This window comes from Lithobates pipiens, unplaced genomic scaffold, assembly GCF_037356315.1.
Source record: "Lithobates pipiens isolate NorthernLeopardFrog02 unplaced genomic scaffold, aLitPip1_a1.2 Scaffold_16, whole genome shotgun sequence".
NCBI lineage: Eukaryota > Metazoa > Chordata > Amphibia > Anura > Ranidae > Lithobates > Lithobates pipiens.
In genome coordinates this window covers 444,882,185-444,905,674 of record NW_027507748.1, presented here as the reverse complement: position 1 = coordinate 444,905,674, position 23,490 = coordinate 444,882,185, and the positions used below count along the sequence as shown (strand labels likewise).

Here is a 23,490-nt window from a genome sequence, read left to right as displayed (position 1 = left end):
GCTCTGCACACACATGCTGAATACCGGCTGCAATCAGCCATTACAGTAGAAACTGGTCAGCGGTCGACCCGTGTGTACAACTGCTTGTCTGACAGAAGTCAATTGCATGACTGGCTTCTGTCAAACGAGCATGCTGGAAAACCAATGGCTGCGAGCACTGGCGTTTGCCATCAGAACACAATAGCACAGTGAGGGAGATAGCTATATTAACATTGCATAGTTAGTACAGCGACCTCCTCAGTTTTTTCTGTTTTCGTTCAGTCAGCTGGGTTGAACAGAAAAAAAAACTTAACCTGTGTATGTAAGTGGAAGAAAAGTGTGCGGCACATCCAAGAATAAAAGTAATTCCTTAATTCAATATCCATTTAAAAGTTACATGATGACATGCACATAACCCACAACCGATTCATAGACGCGTCTTGCACTTCTTTACTTACTCATTAATACTCATTACTAAGTAATGAATAAGCACAGGAGTGTAAAACGCGTCTACTGATCGGTTGTGGGCTTGTGTATGTCATCATGTAACTTTTAAATGGATATCAAATAAAGGAATTACTTTTATTCCTGGGTGTGCCGCACACTTTTCTTCCTTCATATGTACTCAGTTGGCTGCGGACTAAGCAGGCACCCAGGTTTGCCTAGACAGCTCTGGATCTTGCAGGCTGCCTCTTGAGCGATGTGTACCCATTACTACCCAATGCACCTTTCTTAGGCGAGTGCATGACATGAGCTATTCAACAAATTGATTCAAAGAGGAATGATATACAATAAGTGCTAATCGCAGTTTACTGGACAATCAACTCACCACCCTTCAGAAGTTTACTGATAGGGGAGTTTCCGTTTAATTACTGAAACTTTTCTCAGCATTTCTGTCTCTATAATAAAGGCTAAGCTGTGATGAATGAGGAAGTATCTTTCACACAGAGACCCAAACAACAGTTGTCACCCAACAGTTAGGGTTCTATTAATAAATGCAGTCTGCATGGTAAGCAAATCACCTCTGTCTTTTCTTTGTTCTGTTTGTCAGCCTCTTGGTTTACAGTCCTTTGTTTGTAGATGGGGTCTTCATCCTTAAAGCTGAGCTGTTTCTGTCTTGCCATGGACATCCAAGAAGGCTGATTCACTTTGTTCTCACCTCCCTTAACAGGTTCTGCTGGCACGACAGCAGGAGGGATGTTATCTGGTAACATAAAATCAGACAGCCAGCATATTAAAGCATTCCAGTGTAAAAAGCAATCAAACCATCAGAAATTTATTAATTCTTCAAGTTCCTATTTACAGCAGAAAACACTCAGAAATCTCCTTTGACTACAATGGGGGACCTTGGCTTGGTGTTTGGAGAATGAAGCTCTGCTCAAAGTGTGTAGAGGGTTAGTACACACCCAAGTATAAGCCTTGAAAGAAGATAAACAGACACTGGGGGTTATTTAATAAAGGAAAATCCACTTTGCACTGCAAGTGCACTTGGAAGTAAAGTCGCTGTAGCTCTGAGGGGGACATGCAAGGAAAAAAATAAATAAATGAATTTTAGCTTGCACATGATTGGATGATAAAATCAGCAGAGCTTCCTCTCATTTCAGATCTACCCCTTAGATTTAGAGCGACTGCACTTCCAAGTGCACTTGCAGTGCAAAGTAGATTTGCCTTTCATAAATAACCCTCTCTTGTGTCCTTTAGTTTTGATAGTGTACAGCAAGTGTGCATCTCTCTGGGCTGAACACAGTCATACACACCGTGTGCTTAGCTGCATTGATTGCAGAAGTCTTGACATGATGGTTAAGAACACATAAGGGGTTGATGTACTAAAATTGGGGAGTGCAAAATCTGGTGAAGCTTTGCACAGACACCAATCAGCTTCCAGCTTAATCGACTGAGCTAAAGTTAGAAGCTGATTGGCTACCATGCACAGCTGCACCAGATTTTGCACTCTTTAGTTTTAGTAAATCAACCCCCAAGGTGAAATAACTGTCACCCTAAATACATGCCCATAAAGTCACCCTTGTTAGCTTAAATATGGTAAATACATTGTCTTTCCCTTAGTCTCATTGTATATGGCCTTCTTAGTTACCTTGCCACAAATAAAAATATTAATAATAAAGCAATTCCAAGAGCCTTATTCATCACCTTGGAAACTTCCCAGCATGCATTGCTGACTTGCTTTGAATAGTCACATACAGTTTAGTGTAAATATGTTGCCATGGCATTCTTACATGATGAAATTGCTACTGGAGCCATGGAGATATATTATAACCCCTAGCACAGGCTCTAACGTTTCAGTTTTGTGCAGATTTAAACTAACTATACACACTGCAACCATTGCAATCATCAATTGAACATCTACGCAGTGTGATAGCCTGCCCGACAAGACATTCATTCAATTTGGATTTTTAGGCCCTTATATAGTTGTTGGTAAGACTGCAGGGGTTCATACAGAAATCCTACAATCAGACTGTAATCTGTGTGTACATCTTTCTTGTTTTAAGTCCATTCAGGTGAAATTAAACATACCAATGCAGCCCAAACAATAGAGTTATCTGCAAGAATGTTCATAATAAGGGTATTTTATTGCGAATGTATTCTATCAACCTACAATGCCTAATTTATATTCACTACCATTACTGGTTACAAATTGCTAAAATAATTTAAAGGGAATGAGACAGTCAGCAGGGTGTTTGTTGTTCATGAATTCTAAAATTATATTGACATTTTGTAAAACCTTTATGGAAATGTGCACCTTCTGTTAAGTGTGACTAATTGTACCATTTGCATACCTGTCAGCCCAGGATTTGTGATCTATAATCACATTACAATGAGCAATATGGCAAACACTGGACTGTTAACTTAGCTGTCTTTTCAAAACATATGTACCAAACAATTCTCATTTTACAGAATATTATTACGCTTTTTTTTGTATTAAAAAGAAGTAATAATATGAATGAAATATGAAACTCTTAAGCAGCTGCAAAAGCCTTTATTCAGAGTAGGTATCACCAATGGAATTAGGACAGTCACCATACTCCACATGTCTAAGAAGCCCATACACCACTCCACCCATTACTGTCGACTCCAATCCACTGCAAAGAAAAGGGGGGAAGGACAGGAGGTGGGACTTTAAATCAAGCACGTGGCTGCAAAGGAGTACGATGATTGTATAGAAAGAGATTTATTAATTAATAAGATCAATAACATGGGTAAAAAGTAGAGCTGTGGAAATTAAAGATTAATTCCTTGATTAATCGATACATTTTTTTGAACGATCAAAATTCTTTTAATCGGTACTCACCTCTCCGCTGGCTTCCGGGTCTTCAGGGAGTTCCATCGGAGCTCCGATGACGTCACGGACATCGACGTCACCGGAGTCTGGTGATGTTGAAGTTCCGATTGAATGTAACGCATACAAGGGAGGAGCTATGCATGACGCCACCCACTGCTGCCCTATGGAACTAACACGATTGTCGGCTTCACATGCTGTGTTTTTATCATCTTTATGTGAGTAGTTTGTGTTTAAACACAAAAATTTAATCTCATATTTAAGCAGTGAGATATTTTTCATGGACTTATGGTTCATGCCACAAGGTGAGAGTGATTAGTTAGACCGGAGGTGGAGGGATTGACATGCTACTGTGGTAAAAAAAATGATTTACGTCAGTGCTACAGTTTGCATTTAAAATGTATTTGTGTGAACTGTGAAGTTAAGTCATGGATTGTGGAAACTAACTAGTGTCGTAGATTGTATATGATGTATACCACATTTACTACTGACTAATGCAGAGTTGCAATGCAAGGAGATCAGCTAAAAGTAGTAGGATCTGTATGTGCGTTATAATGAATCGAAATTAGTCGATTAAAATTTTTTTAATTCATTGAACACAAAATTTTTAATCAGTAACAGCCCTAGTAAAAAGATAATGCATGATAATACATGCCATTAATAGCGATGGAGGTACATGATATTTTAAGGTCATCGCCTCATGTAAAAAAATATATATTTTATTTCCGATCCACTGCAGTAATGCAGCAGAATATAGCTTTAATAATAAACATGAAAGCTTGGCTCAGCTGAACATTAATACTAGAGCGAATATAGAAGGGATGAGAGGTGAGGGAGTAGTCTTTACTGGCCTAGCTATTTCATGTGTAGTAAAATGATTTTCATTATTGTCTCAGGGACTTTGACAATGTTTATTGTTTGCTTTTTCCTACCGGGTAAATAAATGGGTGATACATTTTTTACAATGGTAGACAGATTGCTAGAGGTCATTTCATTTCCTATTAAATCTGACTCACCTACCACTTCATTAGACACACTGATCTCCTCTCCCAGGGCTACAATTGGTGCACTTAGAATATCTTCAGACTGTATTCTGAGTTCAGCTGTAAAAATCTTTAGCCATAATTGCAAAAACCACTCTATTGCAAAAGACACTCTATAGATGCCCAACACCAACAAGGACAGGCTGACATGCAGTACTTCCATGATCCACCTCAGCTGATAGATTTGGTTCTAAACATGAAAGCTTGGCTCAGCTGAAGGTTTGTTAAGATATAAACTAGTGATGACTTTATCAACAATCCTTATTTACAAATTTCCAATCGTGCAAGGCTGTAACAGCAACCACATGTACACCTTACCAGTCCCTAAATATTGTGTCTCCATAAGTTTCATTTTTCAGGCTAAGAACATTTTCAGCAAATATAAAAAATGGTAAAAAAAAAAAAGATAAGGCCCTAAAATTAAACCAATGTGTGCTCAACAGAGGCACCCAATAAAAGAAGAAGTGGATTCTTCAGGGAGATTGGTACTTATTGATCATAAAGCTTTAAAACACCATCAACAGGTTACATGGCTGTTTATTAATCACTTTGTCAGGAAAAGGTGAGCTACAACATGCATTGAAGGTGCTTGAACCTGTTTTAATGATCAATAAATACCAACCTTCCTAAAGAATCCACTTGGAAGCATGTTTTTATTTAATGTTGCCTTTGCTTACCACACATTGGTTCATTTTGAGGCATTATCCCTTTCACCATTGTTCACCAGATCTGATTGCAACATAGAGCAGTGGAATAATTTTTGGAAAACCCTGAGGGCCATCGAGTGCAATGGCCCTTTGGTTGGAGACAGTCATATTCTCTACCTTACTACAGTTTTTTGCCATCCTTTTCACATAAGTACATCTGAATACTACTCTTAGACGATCTCTCTCATGACTTTTTAACCCTCTTTTTCTCCTTGTTGCTGTTCATCTTGAGCACCACTAACTCAAGTGTAGAAAATACCTACTGACTTTGCCAGGAATTCAGTGTTCTTGACACTTCTTGTGCAATGAACAGAAAGCACTAAGAACCGTTGTGTGTAGATTGTACTCTACATGTTATTAAGTATGCCACTGTACCTGCAGTATTATTTTGAAATGTTCTCTTTGGCTATTGTCCTTGTGTTATATCACTCAATAACATTTTATTATTAAAAAAAATAACCTTTTTTTAGTGTACACTACTAGTCCCATCAATCCACTATAATGTGGACATGAACCATGACATTTTTGAAGGGCAACCTGTGTGACGATCATGACTCCCTCCATAGACACAAAGGAGAAGAAAGCGTAGAAATAATGGAACTGGAAGTATGTGATTTCAGAATAACCAGGTAAAAAAAAGTGGGAGATTTTTGGGTTTAGATACGCTTAGAATCAGAGACATATACTACCGGTATAAGTTAGAGCTTACCAATACTTTTCTGCAAACTCGGTCTTCTCTCTGACATTCTTCTTTCATTTATCACCTCAGATGATTTTGACTTTTTCTCTTGACCGGGCTCCTTTTCTGCCATTTCTTTATTTGTGTTATTGTCTGCAACTGTAATGTTTTGCAGTACAGGTTTTTTGGGTAGTGGTGGTTTAGTCTGTGCCACTTCAATGGCATCTTCTTTGATCTCAATTTTAGAGCTGGCAGTGGGGTCTACATGCCCAGCTTCTTGTACTTCATCTTTGGACAATGATACAAATCCTGTTTTTTCCTGTTTAAGTTCCGCACTGTGTCTTTTCACAGTGGTAGTGACTGGGCTCATGCCTTCCCTGTATCTTAAGGATAGCGATGTGGGTCTTAACTTAAAAAAAGGGTTCTTGTCCTCAGTAGCTGTCTGTATGTCTGTTGCCAATGACAAATCACTGGTAGCTGGCACTGTGCTCTGGACTGAGGTAATGTTACTAGAGAAAGGCTTGTCTGAAGGTGCGGCCTCAGGGTCAGCCAAAGTCTCCTTTTTCCTACCTGTGAGTTTATTTTCCGTTTGGGGAGTAGCAGCAGTTTTGTCTTCTTTCATATTCTCAGGTTTAGACAAGCCAGGCTTTGGAAGAGACAATTTTGTTGCTTTTTCCGCATCACCCTCAGAATTTGCTTTCAGATTAAAACTATTAGTCCGAGGCCTTTCCCAAGCAGATGATACAGAGAATTTTCTCTGATTACCTGCCTCTGTAGGGGATCTTTCTGCCCTTTTTTCCGAATTGCCAAGCTTGTTATTGTTTTCCTTATCTGATAAGAGTTGCTCTGAGGTATTCTGACTCCTTTCAGAAAGTGAATGTCGGAAAAGGTTTCTTCTAAACGGCAGAGACTCTTCGAAGTGAGCTGAGGGAGAAGTCTTTACTGGGCCAGCTATTTCCTGTGTATTAGGTTGGTTTTCATGGTTGTCTCCAGGGCTTTTGACAGTTTTTATTGATTGTTTTTTGCTACTAGGTAAAGGGGATATGGGTGATGCATTTTTCAGGATGGGAGATAGGTTGCTAGAGGTAATTTCCTTTGCCTTTAAATCTGGCCCACCCGCCAATTCATCGGACACTTTAATCTGTTCTCCCAGTGCTACAGTTGGTGCACTTTGAATATTTTCAGACTGCAATCTGAGTTCAGCCTTTGGGTCTTGCAGTTTTTCTTGGAGAGTTTGTGATTCACTTAGTGCTGTAATCTTAGCAAACACTTCTTTCTTTTCTTCTACATTCAGTAATGTGGAATTTGCACTTGGACTGCTATCATTGTCACAATCATCTTTATTAGGAGTCAAGATGTCTGCAGTAGAGCTGTCAGTTTTTTCTGGACTAGGTTCCGTAACAGCTTCCTCTTCCATAAAGTTCAAACCAACAAAAGATTCTTCTTGCAACCCCTGAGGAAGGGAAAACCAAAGCTGTTACTATTTTTAAACCTTAACTTAAAAAAAAAACCCACTACAGCGCTATTGGTAGCAAGCAAAAAAATAAGGAGCAGGTTGCACTGAGGCAAGGCCATTATTTACCAAGTTATAGATTTTTGTCATTGGCAGTTTTTTTTAAATTAACAAAATCATTGTGCCTGCCTCTGCACCAAGGACAATTTTTATTTTTTGGGTGTGGCATTGAATATGACACATAAACATATATAAATAATTATATTTATTTGCAAAAGTAGCGAAAAGTACCTATAATGTTAATAATGTGTGCAGTGTCAGTTTCTACTTGTGGACTTGTTGCACGGGCAAATAAAACATTTCCTTCTCATTCAATCCTAAGAGAAAACAGCCATTAAGAACATTTAACCATAAGCCTCCATTCACACTGGTGCGACTTGTCATGTGATTTGACAGATCAAAGTCACAACCTATTTCTGGCTATGGAACTGTTGAAATCGGTGCAACTTTAACTTGCACCGACTTTGAAAAGTTTCCTATACTATTTTTGGCAATTTCAGGTGCGACTTGCATTAACATCTGTGCATGAAGTCCCACAGATTTCAGCAAGCCACACCAGAAATTGCACTGACCGGCAGCTTTGAAATTGTGCTGTGAAGTAGCACAATTGCAAAGCAGCATTTGCTGTGAACCAGGGCTACAAGTTTAAGAACATTTACCAAGAGAGAAAAGATCTTAAAGGGGTTGTAAAGGTAATTTTTTTAAAATAATAAACATGTTATACTTACCTCCACTGTGCAGTTCGTTTTGCACAGAGTGGCCCCGAACCTCCTCTTCTGGGGTCCCTCGGCGGCTGTCTCTGCTTCCCCCTCGCAAATAGTTCTTACGTTCATGTGAGCTCCCTCACATGGTGATAAATACTTGTGGGCGTGCTCCCATGATACAGTGTCGCATTATTGGATGTGATTGACAGCAGTGCGAGCTAATGGCTGCGCTGCTTTCAATCCATCCACTCTAGGCTATCAACGGCCAGGCTGAGCGGCAAAGAGGATGTCAGAGGCGAGCGTGGGACTTTTTAGGGGTCAGGTAAGTAAAACGGGGGGGCGGCACTGTCAGATGTTTTTTCACCTTAATGCATATAATTCATTAAGGTGAAAAAATGTTTACCTTTACAACCCCTTTAACATTATAGGCTAAGAACATTCTCTGCACTGTTTAGAGCCTATGGAGATTTCTGTGCAAAAAGCCAAATGAATAGGTGATAGGCTGAGCTAACCTCCTGGTTGTTAGGGAGCTGGCACCTACCGGCGTCCTTACATCCAGTGACTCATACCAGCACGACACATTCAGCTATCAGTTGAGGATTCCTGCCTAACAAGTGAATGTAAACAAAGATATAGTGTAAAAAATAGGAATCTGGAAGCCCCCTTTAAAACTCATTTGTTCAGCTGTTTGGAGTTTATAAACATTGTACACTGTACCGAAGTCTCATATTATTTCCTCTTCTGGTTGAATGTTTTTAGCATATAGTGTAGGGCTCTTTCACAAGGTAACTGTGTTGTCAGATTTTTTAAATCCTTGCCTGTTCAGTTTGTGCCCGGGGGACACTGGCAAACCCGTGATGGCTCTATGAGCAGCCATATGTAAATAGGCTTGTGTCGGTTTACATCAGGCTACCTCAGGCTATCTCTGTTCTGTCACGTTTAGGTCCAGAAAAATGGAAAAGAATGCAATCCTTTTTTTTTGTGGACCTGGATAAACTTAGATGTAGGTGGGTGTAAAAGGACACAAGTCCATTTACATCCACCTGTCCATAGGACTGCATTGAGCTTCCAATCAGGTCTACTCGAAAAACTGACAGGCTGACATGATCGTAAAGCCCATGTGAAAGAGGCCTTAAGCTATTTTCTCTATTGGTTGAATGTTCTTTAACACTGATAGTCAAATGTTTTTAAGGCTTTTTTTCTCTTAGGATCAAATGTTAGGGAATGCTTAATTTGTCCTGTTAAAGGCTATAGAAACTGACATTTCACACATTACAAATATTACGGGTATTATTCGTGACTTTTGTGTGAATGCTTAGACATTTGCAATGCAAATTTTTTTATACATAAACTCCTAATATTTAACTGACAACAAATTACAATTACACAACCCAATAATATTAATGCACCATTGGAAAGCATGTAATTTATGTAATTACCGCAGAAGGCCTCCTTGTTTTGCTTAACCTTTGATTTCTAGGCTTCACTGACAGCCTATGTCTAGCAGCCGAGTTGTCTAGAAAGGAAGAAAACTGAGGTGGATTGTTGAAATCTGCAGATGGAGAGAGGATCTCGCTGTCTCTTCTTTCAACTAAGCCTTTAGATGTATCCTTTGGTGCATTTTCTTCTGGAGAGAGAGGTCTTGAGGATGTCTCAGATGAATTCTAAGTGGTCAAAAAAAGGTACATCCTAATTTAGTATTTTATAGAACATTACTGAAATTTGTGATATTTCAACTGGACAGAAAGCCTTTTAACCTATGGGCATCTATAAGAGAAATCAAACAACTCAACTCCTGCAAACTAAACTTAGGCTGTTCTTATGTCTGTGGTTCTACATCATATCTGCTAAAATGGTAGTATTACATCTGGGTTTTTATCCTTAATATATAGAAACAAATTTATGTGTTATTTTTTTTAAAATTGGTTTTAAATTATTCAATACCAAGGTACCACTGTACTTACACACCAAAGAGCAAAGTAAACCCTGACAGTCCTCAAAATGTAGTTTTTATAATAATGTGTTGTCTCATTTTGTTTCCAAAGTAATGTCAGCACCTCCAACAATCAGACTTCTGCTGAAACCCCCACCCCTGCACAGCCATTCACTGTGGAGATCAGTGTTCTGCTGTTTCTCTGCCTCCACCTCTCTGAGGTTATGCAGCTGAGAACAGATTATGTGATCACTAATAAAAAAAGAAATTATATCTTTAATTTACAGTATCTCACAAAAGTGAGTACACCCCTGACATTTTTGTAAATATTTTATTCTGTTCATGTGACAAGACTGAAGAAATTCCATTTTACTACTATGTAAAGTAGTGAGTGTACACCTTGTATAACAGTGTAAATTTGCTGTCCCCTCAAAATAACTCAACACAGCCATTCATGCCTAAACCACTGGCAACAAAAGTGAGTACACCCCTAAGTGAAAATGTCCAAATTGGGCCCAATTAGCCATTTTCCCTCCCCCTGTGTCACGTGACTCATTAGTGTTACAAGGTCTCAGGTGAAAATGGGGAGCAGGGGTGTTAAATTTGGTGTTATCGCTCTCACTCTCTCATACTGGTCACTGGAAGTTCAACATGGAACCTCATGGCAAAGAACTCTCTGAGGATCTGAAAAAAATGAATTGCTGCTCTACATAAAGATGGCCTAGGCCATAAGAAAATTACCAAGACCCTGAAACTGAGCTGCAGCACAGCGGCCAAGACCTTACAGCGGTTTAACTGGACAGGTTCCACTCAGAACAGGCCTTGCCATGGTCAACTAAAGAAGTTGAGTGCACGTGCCCAGCGTCATATCCAGAGGTTGTCTTTACAAAATAGACATATGAGTGCTGCCAGCATTGCTGCAGAGATTGAAGGGGTGGGGGGTCAGCCTGTCGGTTCTCAGACCATACGCCGCACACTGCATCAAATTGGTCTCCATGGTTGTCATCCCAGAAGGAAGCCTCTTCTAAAGATGATGAACAAGTAAGCCCACATACAGGTAAACACAAGCAGACTAAGGACATGGATTACTGGAACCTTGTCCTGTGGTCTGATGAGACCAAGATAAACTTATTTGGTTCAGATGGTGTCAAGCATGTGTGGTGGCAACCAGGTGAGGAGGAGTACAAAGAGTGTCTTGCCTACAGTCAAGCATGGTGGTGGGAGTGTCATGGTCTGGGGCTGCATGAGCGCTGCCAACACTGGGGTGCTACAGTTCATTGAAGGAACCATGAATGCCAACATGTACTGTGACATACTGAAGCAGAGCATGATCCCCTCCCTTCAGAGACTGGGCCGCAGGGCAGTACTCCAACATAATAACGATCCCAAACACATGTCCAAGATGACCACTGCCTTGCTAAAGAAGCTGAGGGTAAAGCCGATGGACTGGCCAAGCATGTCTCCAGACCTAAACCCTATTGAGCATCTGTGGGGCCTCCTCAAACGGAAGGTGGAGGAGCGCAAGGTCTCTAACATCCACCAGCTCCGTGATGTCATCATGGAGGAGTGGAAGAGGACTCCAGTTGCAACCTGTGAAGCTCTGGTGAACTCCATGCCCAAAAGGGTTAAGGCAGTGCTGTATAATAATGGTGACCACAAAAAATATTGACACTTTTTGCCCAATTTGGACATTTTCACTTAGGGGTGTACTCACTTTTGTTGCCAGCGGTTTCGACATTAATGGCTGTGTTGAGTTATTTTGAGGGGACAGCAAATTTACACTGTTATACAGGCTGTACACTTACTACTTTACATTGTAGCAAAGTGTCATTTCTTCAGTGTTGTCACATGAAAAGATATAATCAAATATTTACAAAACTGTATATTTACACAAATGTTAGCCTTTGATTTCTTTTAGAAACGGAATGGGTTGTTTTACAAGGTAAGGTTTCACATATACATTAACTTCCTATCCCATAGCCAAAACAGGAAGTGATAGGAAATCCCTCCAAAGTATAGGAATCCTTAGTTGTCATCAAGGTCATCTGAACTGTCCCCATTGGAAGATTTCCAATATATTACTGCTCTGGAGACAGCATAAATTAAGATTTTTTTTTCAGTTTCGTGATTACAGTAAGAATGAAAAAGAAGAAAATGAGAATCTCCCTAACGGGGGCACAGAAAGCAATAAAAACTTGACAGGTGTTCTAATCCTTCTCCATTATGTCCAAAATAAAAAAAAACCCCCATAAAATTTTGCCTTTAGTTATACTTTAACCAGTTCAATACAGGGCACTTATACACCTTCCTGCCCAGACCAATTTTGAGCTCTCAGCGCTGTCGCATTTTGTTCCCACAAATAGAGCTTTCTTTTGGTGGTATTTGATCGACTCTAGGATTTTTATTTTCTGCTAAACAAATAAAAACCGAAAATCTTGAAAAAAAAACATGTTTTTTTTTGTTTCAGTAACAAAACTTTGTAAATAAGTATGCTTTCTCCTTCACTGATGGGCACTGACGGGGCTGCAGTGACGGGCACTGATAGGCACCGATGAGGTGGCACCAATGAAGTGCCACTGATAGGTGGCACTGATATGCGACACAGACACTGATAGGTGGCACAAATAGGCACTGATGGGTGGCACGGATTGTCATGAATAGGTGGCACGGATTGGTGGCATGGATAGGTGGCACAAATGGGCATGGATAGGCGGCACGGATAGGCGGCACGGATGGGCATGGATAGGTGGCACGGATGGGTGGCACGGATTGGGCATGGATGGGCACTGATAGGCAGCTAGGATGGGCACTGATAGGTGGCATGGATGGACACTGATAGGCGGCATTGTAATTTAAAGTATTGTAGGGATGGATGCCAAACAATAATGCATGCCAATCAGTGATGCCCATTGTGGGCACTGATTGGCATCCATTATGGGCACTGATTGGCATTCATTATGGGCACTGGCTGGCATCCCTGGTGGTCTAGGGGGGCATACCTGGTGCTGGGCATCCCCTGGTGGTCTGGTGGCATCCCTGGTGGTCCAGTGTGGGCATCCTCGGGGGGGCTGTGCTCATAATCGATCAGCACAGACCCCCCCTGTCAGAGGAGCAGCTGATCGGCTCTGCTCTACTCGCGTCTGACAGACGCAAGTGAGGAAAAGCCGATCACCGTCTTTTCCTATTTACACTGTGATCAGCCGTGATTGGACACGGCTGATCACGTGGTAAAGAGTCTCCGTCGGAGACTCTTTACCGAGATCGTAGTTGCGGGGTGTCAGACTGACACCCCGCAACAACGATCGCCACGATGCGCGCCCCCGGGGGCGCGCAGCAGCTTAATATCCTAATCATGTCATATGACGTCCGGTCAGGATATTAAAACCACTTTGCCACCGTAATTTTGCTATATGGCGGGTGGCAAGTGGTTAAAGAATCTTTTAGAGTCAGTACAGCCAAATATTACTTACTGAGTTTTCTAACCCACCCAATTTGTGCACAGCTAGTCTGTATGAAACATTACTTAGTGTGGGTAGGCTATCTTATCTCAACTACACCTTGACATTTATTATTAGTACACCCTTGTGCATATAATAAATGTTTTTAAACTGTTACTGGCATTTTGAAGCCATTAAAAATTCTTATTGAGATCTGAATTATAAATATAATGTATAAATCTACACTGTTACTAAAATCTATTCTACTTTAATAAGCAGAATAATACCATGATGGAACGTCAGACTTCATGCTATGTAACAAAGAACTGTTCACAGTCTACTGTATACTAAACATAGACTTTCTTCCACTCCTGACAAAAGAACAAGATTTAAAGTGGTTCTAAAGCCTTATGCCGTGTACACACGACCGGACATGCGGCAGACTAGGTCTGACGTAATCAGTCCGTCAGACAATCTGATCATGTGTGGGCTAATCCGATTGTTTTTCGTTAAAAAAAATCAGACGGACCTAGAAATAGAACATGTTTCAAATCTGTCCAACAGATTCAATTTCTATTGGGAAAACCGTTTGTCTATATCAGGGATATGCAATTAGCGGACCTCCAGCTGTTGCAGAACTACAAGTCCCATGAGGCATAGCGAGACTCTGACAGCCATAAGCATGACACCCAGAGGCAGAGGCATGATGGGACTTGTAGTTTTGCAACAGCTGGAGGTCCGCTAATTGCATATCCCTGGTCTATATGCTGGTCCCACGGACCAAATATGACGCAAGGGAAGCTATTGGCTACTGGCTATTGAACCTCCTTTTTTAGCCCTGTCTTACGTCATCACGTTCAAAAGGAACGGACTTACGTTAGTCCAGAAAGTCCATCGGAACTCCGCCGAAAGTCCGTCGGGAAGACCGTCGGACCTCGTCTGCCAGAAAGTCCGGTCGTGTGTATGCGGCATTAAGGCTTCTTTGCCTTAAGGTAAGAAACTTCTGTGTCCAGGATCCCCCCCAGCCTCCCCTTATACTTAGTAAACCCAAAGTGAAGCTTCTGTAGGTGAGTGATCGACTCTCACATGGTGCTGCAAAGCTCATCTGTGAGATTCAGTAACATGCACAGACCAGGATATTTCTGCAGTTCTTGGTATCTTTATTGAAGCATTAAATTGTCATCACAGGTATGAGAGGAACATTAAAAGGTGATGCGTTTCAAGCTAAATTAAGCTCTTTCGCAAACCTCAAACGCAGCAATATTCCCGACTTGTGCACATTACTTACCCCCTTATACTTACCTGAGCCCTATCTCGATCCAGCCCTGTGCCCAAGAGCAGCGTCTCTCTCCACCCTCTCCCTCCTCACAAGGAAGATTTATAGCAGCAGGAGCCAGTAAAATCCTGTGATGAGGGAACAGGGGCTGAGCCCTACAGTCTTTGTCTAAGGACGTAGAGATTGGGCCTCGGAATTGAGCTTGCACGAATGCCCCCATTGGAAAACATGTTAAAAGTAAATTAAATGTATTACAATACATTAAGGACCATAAAGATATACTACCTGTTCATCTTCTTCACTGCCCGTTCCACCTAAGCTCAGAGAACTGTGATGTCTATGGATGTCAGAAAACTAAAGCAGGGAATACAAAATCTATTATTATTTATCATATTATGCGAATATCAACTACAAGACAAAGAGGTTTCACATTCAAAACCAGAAACTCTATTTGGTTTATTTTATTGAGAAATAAATAAAAATGATTACTTCATTATTAAGCATAATAATATTATAGAAAAGTATGCAAATTCTAATATTATTGTTCACTCGAATATAACATAAAAAACTATTCTGTGACACCAGTGTCATATGCACTCATCATTAAAGGAGTCTATTTATAAATGTTTTCACACAAGATTCTCACATTTTTTAACGCTGGGTGAAAGCTGTGCAAATCTTGTCTGGAAAAAGATATTACATAAATAGCAAATAATGAAATATGCCACGGTGCTCTGGGGATCCTTTGTCAAATAATGAAATGTTTATTTGTAAAAATAAAAGTCTGAATACATATACTGTAGTTACCAAAACAACTACTGTAAATTATTTTCTCTCTCTCTCCTCGCCATCTTCCTCCCTCTTTCTCCCACTCCCCTCATTTCCCAACTCCACTATTATATCTTTTGACCATTCCTTATTTCTATGTTTATACTGTTTCCCTTCAATTCCAGCATGAGTAGCAGGTATGCCTAATATTAGGCACACCGTAGTTAAAAAGTTATTGTACAAATATAAGGGTTTTCTATGCTGATACAGTGCCTTTAATTCATACTCTTTGACATTTTTCCACATTTTGTCATGTTGTAACCCAAATTGTAAATGTATTTTCTTGGGATTTTTTGTACTAGACTAACACAAAGTGGCACATTATTGTGAAGTGGAAGGATAATGATAAATGGTTTTCAAAATGTATTACAAATAAATAAAAGTATGGCGTGCATTTGTATTCAGCCCCCTTTACGCTGATACCCCTAACTAAAATCTAGTGGAACCAATTACCTTCAAAAGCCACCTAATTAGTAAATAGAGTCCACTTGTGTGTAATTTAATCTCAGTATAAATACAGCTGTTCTGTGAAGCTCTCAGAGGTTTGTTAGAGAACCTTAGTGAACAAAAAGCATCATGAAGGCCAAGGAATACATCAGACAGGTCAGGGATAAAGTTGTGGAGAAGTTTAAAGCAGGGTTAGGTTTTAAAAAAAAAAAAGCCAAGCTTTGAACATCTCACGGAGCATTGTTCAATCCATCATCCACAAACCTACCAAGACATAGCTGTCCACCTAAACTGACAGGCTGGGCTAGGAGAGCATTAATTAGAGAAGCAGCCAAGAGGCCCATGGTAACTCTGGTGGAGCTGCAGAGATCCACAGGTCAGGTGGGAGAATCTGTCCACAGGACAACTATTAGTCGTGCACTCCACAAATCTGGCCTTTATGGAAGAGTGAAAATATTATTATAGCAACCGGGGTAAAATGGCGCTACCTAAAAACAGGTTCTCATTCCATCTGGACTCATAAAGGATAGATGTAGGTGAAAGCCAGGGTTTTTATCTGAAGAACCCAATAGCCTCCCTATACCTTATACTAATGAACCCAGGAATGAATACAGAAAAACACAGCTTCACCCAGAAAATATTATATCAAACAATATGTGTAATATGTCTCCAAACCAGCAGAAATTCTGGTTTCAAGAGCTGAAATTCTAATATCAGGGACTAATAATCAAACAAGTTATATAGTATGTCTCCAAACCAGCGGAGATTCTGATATCAGAAACTGATAATGCTAACTGTGATTCATCACAGAAACATATCAGTGCTGAGATAGGCCAAAAAACTCCCCACTGAGTATAATGCAAGAACCTCAATCCCAAAAAAACTCCAAAAATTAACCAAAAAATCGTAAGATCCCACGTGTAACAGACTAAATGTGTGACCCACTGCGATTATGACTCAAATCGCATATATGCAAACATATATATATATAATGTGTCATTCAATAGTAAAACCTATTAACCTGAAATCCCATAAGTACACTAAACCAGTGTTTAGTGACAAAAGTGTATATATAATGTATCAATCAATAATGAACCTATCAACCTGAAATCACATAGGTACACTATATCAGTGTTTGGTGACAAAAATATATAGCCCAATAACTAAATGTGAAAAAATGTGCAAAAACTAAAAAACCAAAAACATGACAATACCAAGTGAAAAATGTATATATCTATACACACAGGGGGTAGTATGAAAACCTAATAATATAGCACGACCCCTAGTAATGAGAACCCAAAAAGATAAAAAATCGCTTATAAACCTGTGAATAATACCAAATACAAATAGAAATAAAAATAAAAATAAAAAATAAAATATAAATAAAAATAAAAATAAAAATAAAAATAAAAATAAAAATAAAAATAAAGTTCAGAAAAAATGTATAAAAATATATGTTGAATAACAAAAAGAAATATTAAATGAGTCCCAAATAAATGTTCATTAGTGCAGATCCAGAAAAAAGTTCATAAAGTGACTTTAGTGCTTCCTGTGCAATCTTCACCGTGACTTCTGTGCTCCCCCACCAGGAACCCCACTCACCAAAAGTAAGTACCCCTGCAGGGGAAGAGTGGCAAGAAGAAAGCCATTGATGAAAGAAAGCCATAAAAAGTCCATTGCAGTTTGCAAAAAAGCCATGCAGGGGACACAGCAAACATGTGAAAGAATGTGCTCTGGTCAGATGAGACAAAAATTTAACTTTTTGGCCTAAAAGCAAAACAGGTAGCAAAAATGCTACGTGTGGCGGAAAACTAACACTGCACATCAGCATGAACAAGCCATCCGCCCCGTGAAACATGGTGGTGGTAGTATCATGTTGTGGGGATGCTTTTCTTCAGCAGGGACAGGGAAGCTGGTCAGAGTTGATGGGGAGATGGATGGAGCCAAATACTGGGCAATCTTAGTAGAAAACATGTTAGAGTCTGCAAAACACTTGAAACTGGGGTGGAGATTCACCTTCCAGCAGGACAACGACCCTAAACATACAGCCTGCGCTACAATGGAATGGTTTAGATCAAAGCATATTCATGTGTTAGAATGGCCCAGTCAAAATCCAGACCTAAATCCAATTGAGAATCTGTGGCAAGACTTGAAAAATATATATAAAATAAACATCCCTTTAACAACCAACAACATTCCTTTAACAAACCAATCTTCATTATTAGATCGTCTAAACTGATTTGACTTCTACTTACCCTAGTTTTGATGGACCCATGTATAAGAGACATTTCAGGAGGGCTTCTTGGTAATCCATCATCTTCAGAACTAGTGCCAGGATCTTCAGTACGTCTACTCAAAAAGCCAAGAGGGGGTGGTCCAATTCTTATATTGGATTGAAGCTTTAACTGTGAGATACAGATACGTTTACAGCCACTGAATTCTAATGGTATAGGGATAAAGAGATAAAGTCAAGGGCCTAACAAAATGCCATCAGGTTTTGGTAGGGTTGGCTGGATCAGCAAGATAACTTGGATTCATCAAATCCCTGTCCACTAAAGGTTGCAATGAGTAACTCTGAGTATGTGCTAGTTCAAGAAATCAGTCCAAATAATAATTTGTTTTTACTATCAAGTCCACACATAACATGTCCTCTTTTGCATGCCCTGATGAAGTTGGCAAGGCCTAGCTCTTAAACACAGTGACTGTGTGTACAGTTTTCATCTAATATTATATTAATATCTCGGTGCTGCACTTCAATGCTAGAAATTACATTATCCAGTAACAACCCAAGGTGACTGTAAAAGCCCTTTGCTGTAAAAAAAAGCTGACAGTCAAGTGTCCAGACACTGGTATACATCCAAACGATCTTTACCCTACTGTGAAGTAATAATAAGCTGCACTATATTTTGCACTCTCCAGTTTTAGTGAATCAACCCCATGGTCTCACCCCGCTCTGCACATATTCAGTTGCTCCCTAGTTTTCTGGCAAATCAGAGCCACTAGAGGCTTAAGGGACAATCTGCTGACAGCCTAATAATTTTCTGCTGCTCAGGGGCCCTGGGCTTCAGCAAAATGGCAGCATCCAGCAAGAAGAAACAGGGGCAATGTTGAAGGCAATTTACAGTGCACAAAAAAATTTGGTAGAATAAATTATTAATGAGAAATGTATGTTCCTTAAAAAGAATATTACTTACTTTATCAAGTTTTATCAAGTTGTTATAGGTAAAGTTCCTCTTTAATAGAACTAGGACAATTGTTGAGGTGACAGGAGCTTATTTTTACTTTTTTTTTTTTAAACAAGATGGGTCATGGTATACTCCGTATATGAAACCCTGCTCCTTTCATACCAAGTTGTGCATAACGTCCTGTGCAAACACCTAGATTACACATGAATAAGGCTGTCCCTGGGTACAGGTTTTAAAGTACCCAATAGTATTTTCCAGCTGGACTGAGAAGAAAGCCTACAACTTAGTCTCTCTGACCCAACTGAAATCCAAATAATGTGCCAGATTTCTGTAACAAGGAAAAGACAAAGTATATTGTAGTGTGACCTACCTGCAAAGCTTTGATATGGTCAGACACATTGTCCTGGGAGAAAACACGCACTGGTCGGGTAGTCTCTTGTACGATCTCTGGAATGAAGATGCTGTCATGTGACACAGCTCTGCTCCCCAACACTCCAGTTGCAGTTCTGGAATTATATGACCCAAAATGTTACTTTAACTAATGAAACTCTCAAACTGATTACAGGAACTTACCATCTTACAAAATATTTTGATTGTGACTTGAGCTAAGAAAAATCAGGCAGGTTGCACAACAATAGTTTGTTAATGTCTCCGAGCATCTTTTGGCTTGGCAAAATAAGTTTTGTTAGTTTGAGGTGTATGCCTTTCACCAGAATATTATCAAAAGTATTAGTATGCCTGCCTTTACACACACTTGAACTTTAGTTTCATCCCAGTCTTAGTCCATAGGGTTTCCAAAATGAGTTGGCCCACCCTTTGCAGTGATAACAGCTTGAACTATTCTGGGAATGCTGTCTACAAGGTTTAGGAGTGTTTCTATGGAAATGACTTACCATTTTTTCCAGAAGCACTGATGTGGAAGAGAAGGCCTGGCTCACAGTCTCCGCTCTAATTCATCCCAAAGGTGTTCTATCTGGTTCAGGTCAGGACTCTGTTCTATTTGTGCAGGCCAAGGAAGACAGTTGTATAAGCGCTACAACCTTCCAATGTAAAAGTTCCGCCCGGTGCTCAGACCTTGAGGCTGCTTTTACCTCCAAGGTACCAGAGTAAGGAAAGGGATGGTCGGCATTCAGGATGACATGACTATGGCTGTGACTAAGGACTAATGTCCGAAAAACATGTTTACTCAATAAAGAAATACTTTTTTTTTTGGATATCCTGAGTGCTGACCATCTCTTTCCCTATTCTGTGCAGGACAGTCAAGTGCCTGTACCCCAACTCACTCATCCATGTCTTTATGCACCTTGCTTTGTACACTGGTCCAAATTATTTGGTGGAGGGGAGATTATGGTGTGGGGTTGTTGTAGGGGTTGGGCTTGGTCCCTTAGTTCCAGTGAAGGGAACTTTTAAGGTGCCAGCATACCAAGACATGTTGGACAATTTCATGCTCCCAACTTTGTGGGAACAGTTTGGGGGTGGCCCCTTCCTGTTCCAACAGCAATGTGCACCAATGCACAAACAAGGTCCATAAAGACATGGATTAGTGAGTTTGGGTTGGAGGAACTTGACTAGCCTGCACACAGTCTGGACTTCAACTGAACTTGAATTAGAGCGGAGACTGCAAGCTAGGCCTTCTCGTCCACATCAGTGTCTGACCTCACGAATGCCCTTCTGAAAGAATGAATGAATAGATAAAGAGGAAAAATGGACTCCTGAAGGAATGGTCAAACATTCCCATAGATACACTCCTAAACCTTGTGGTCAGCCTTCCCAGAAGAGTTGAAGCTGTTATAGCTGCAAAGGGTGGGCCAGCTCAATATTTAACCCTACAGACTAATGCCCCGTACACACAATCCAAATATTATACGACCGATTGTACGACCATTTTCAGTTAATTATCGCAAGTAGAAATTGAATAGCTAAATACAAATCGCAAGGGAAGCTATTGGCTACTGACTATTGAACTTCCTTTTTTCTTACGTCATCACGTTCAAAACGAACGGACTTAGTCCGTTCGTGTGCGGGCAAATCCGTTAGTACCCAAGTCCATCGGAACTCCGCCACAAAGTCCGGTCGTGTGTACGCGGCATTAGCCTGCAGTAGAAGCGGGCACATCATTCCTACATTTTCCCTGCATGTGAACGGATTATGGAGAAAAGAATTAAAGCACACCTAATAGACTTTGAAACAGGCTTGAGTAATAATGCTAGGAGAATATCTTTCACCATAACTCAGACATTGAATTGTTGGGCAATTTCAAAGGCGTATAATATAATGAACAAACCAGTCTCTGGGAGGAGGAATCTAAGCAATGTCAGGTGGGCGAGGCTGTACTTGACCAAATATATATATTTCAATTAACATCACAGGACAAATGTGAAAAATAACTAATTTCAGAAAATTCACTGTGTTGCACTCTTGGTTTTACAGGGTACAAGAAAAGAGTACTGCTTTTATGCACAGCAAGACACTGGATGCATTAGCATGATAGAACCAATATGTGTGGCCTAAACACACTGGAATGAACTTCACTGCAGCATCAGTGTAATGGAGTACCACCGATTACCTTGGGGCAGTTGTGTGACCCACTGATTATTTTGTGGTCACTTTTAACAATTAGATGCAACAGGATCCTTATGGGGCTATTGCTAGGACAAATAACTTACCATTATTAAATAACCTGTTCACATTGCAGAGGAATATTCACTTAGTTTCGTGAATGTGTTTAAAATACAAATATTACTTAATCACATGCAAGGCGTCACGGTCTAGCCTGCAGTTTTCGGTTTGTGCATTCTTCCTTTCGTGTTGCAGTGGTTCTGCTTGATCTGTGATTTCATTCACATGTCCTGCTGGATTCTCTGTGCACCGTTGGCATTGCCGGCTCCACTATGGATTTATATCCTTTTCCCTTCTATTACTTCTGGGGGTTGCCTCGCTGTTATGCTTCCCTAGACACAATCTTAGTGCAGCGCTACTTGCCTGAGAAATGTCACCATTCTCTGAGCTCCTGTCTGCATACTACTTACTGACTACCGCTGTACCAATCCCAGCTTCAGCAAGCATAGACAGTAGACAAAGCTGGGAAATCTGCAGGCTAGGCCGTGACACAACCCCCCCCCCCCCCCCCAAAAAAAAAAGTAAAAAAAAACTCTATTTTGCTTGCACATGATTGGATGGAAATCAGCAGAGCTTCACTTCCACTTTTCCTTTGAAAAGTGAACAGAATGTTTGCTTTCAGTAAATCAAATAGATATTTGGTTTACATATACTTTAAGGCTCCTTTAACACTTGTGCGACTTGTGGGGCCCCAAGTCGCAGAACATGTGAAATTCATTTTTTCTATATGACAGCCATTCCTACTAACACTTCAGAAATCGCTGTGACTTCAGAAAAGATCTATGTACTTATTTGCTCTGACTTTTGATGCAGCTTTGGTCCAGAGACTGTAATGTCAGATTAAAGTTTCACCAAAAATCGCATCAAAGTCACGCTCCAATATCGCACTGGAAATTGTGCGACTTTGGAGACGCCCTAATGTAAAAGGAGCCTAATTGCTAAGAAGCTTGAAATTTACTGCTTGCTGGCAAAGTTCATGCTTGCTTAAATCAATATGTTCAAGGTGTCTGCCAACAAGATCTGAAATTTAAGCTACCAAGCAATTATAAATTCTCCTTTGTAGTGTAAGTTAAATACACAGACTCCTACTTCAGACAAATAACTATATACTTTATAAGACGGAAATGCTTGAAAGTTTATTGTTATTCCATGACAGAGAAACACTATTACACATACACATACTAGAACATTATTCTCTAGCATCTGGCATAGAACTGATCTTCTATGCATTCATCACGGAATAGAATTATGGGACAATACTGGTGCGTAAGGAGCGAGAAGCAACAGACGTCAAAAAGATATTGATTTTTTAAAAGGACCAAAAGAAAGATGAAAAGCTGACATATCTGTACACATCAGTAGGTTGATCAATAAGACTTACTCAAGGTCATCCTCAGAATCATAATCTGTGTTCCCAGAGTCAGGGACTGTGACATCGCCTGCAGACTGGCTCTTCTGCCCGCTACTACCCAAAGAAGGCAGTGTCTCTTTCCTCTTCTTTAGTCCAAAGAATTTTTTAAAAGACTTGAATTTAAACTTCTTTTTGGCTAGAAACAGAATCAAACAGGGCAAGCAATGAGTTACCAACAAATGCATATGTTAACTTCCATCCAAATGAAGATTTTGTGTACACTTATTTGCAAGTGTCTGGATTTTGCGTTTTAGTGTGCTTCCTGGCAATTCTTCCCCTATTTCAGCTTGACATCTCTATGAGTCTTTCTCTTAAAGTGGTTGTTAAGCCAACAGTATAAAAAACCCCCACCCCCTCTGTATCATAATGTTATTTGCCCCTGTGTCTGTTTTATATATAAAAAAAATCAGATTTGTACCTATATCAGAGCGTCT

General features: G+C 40.1%; 1 protein-coding gene across 1 annotated transcript in view; it reads right to left on the bottom strand.

The window, feature by feature from the left end:
- Window positions 1-23,490, bottom strand: part of CRACDL (CRACD like) — a 122,746-nt gene that overhangs the window by 18,747 nt on the left and 80,509 nt on the right. Inside the window, exons 3-9 of the mRNA XM_077482745.1 lie at window positions 23,027-23,192; window positions 19,397-19,532; window positions 18,097-18,246; window positions 14,852-14,920; window positions 9,360-9,584; window positions 5,734-7,156; window positions 1,002-1,183 (exon numbers count right to left, since the gene is read on the bottom strand). Coding sequence (XP_077338871.1) covers window positions 1,002-1,183; window positions 5,734-7,156; window positions 9,360-9,584; window positions 14,852-14,920; window positions 18,097-18,246; window positions 19,397-19,532; window positions 23,027-23,192 — 2,351 coding nt within the window. The remainder of the gene's footprint in view (window positions 1-1,001; window positions 1,184-5,733; window positions 7,157-9,359; window positions 9,585-14,851; window positions 14,921-18,096; window positions 18,247-19,396; window positions 19,533-23,026; window positions 23,193-23,490) is intronic.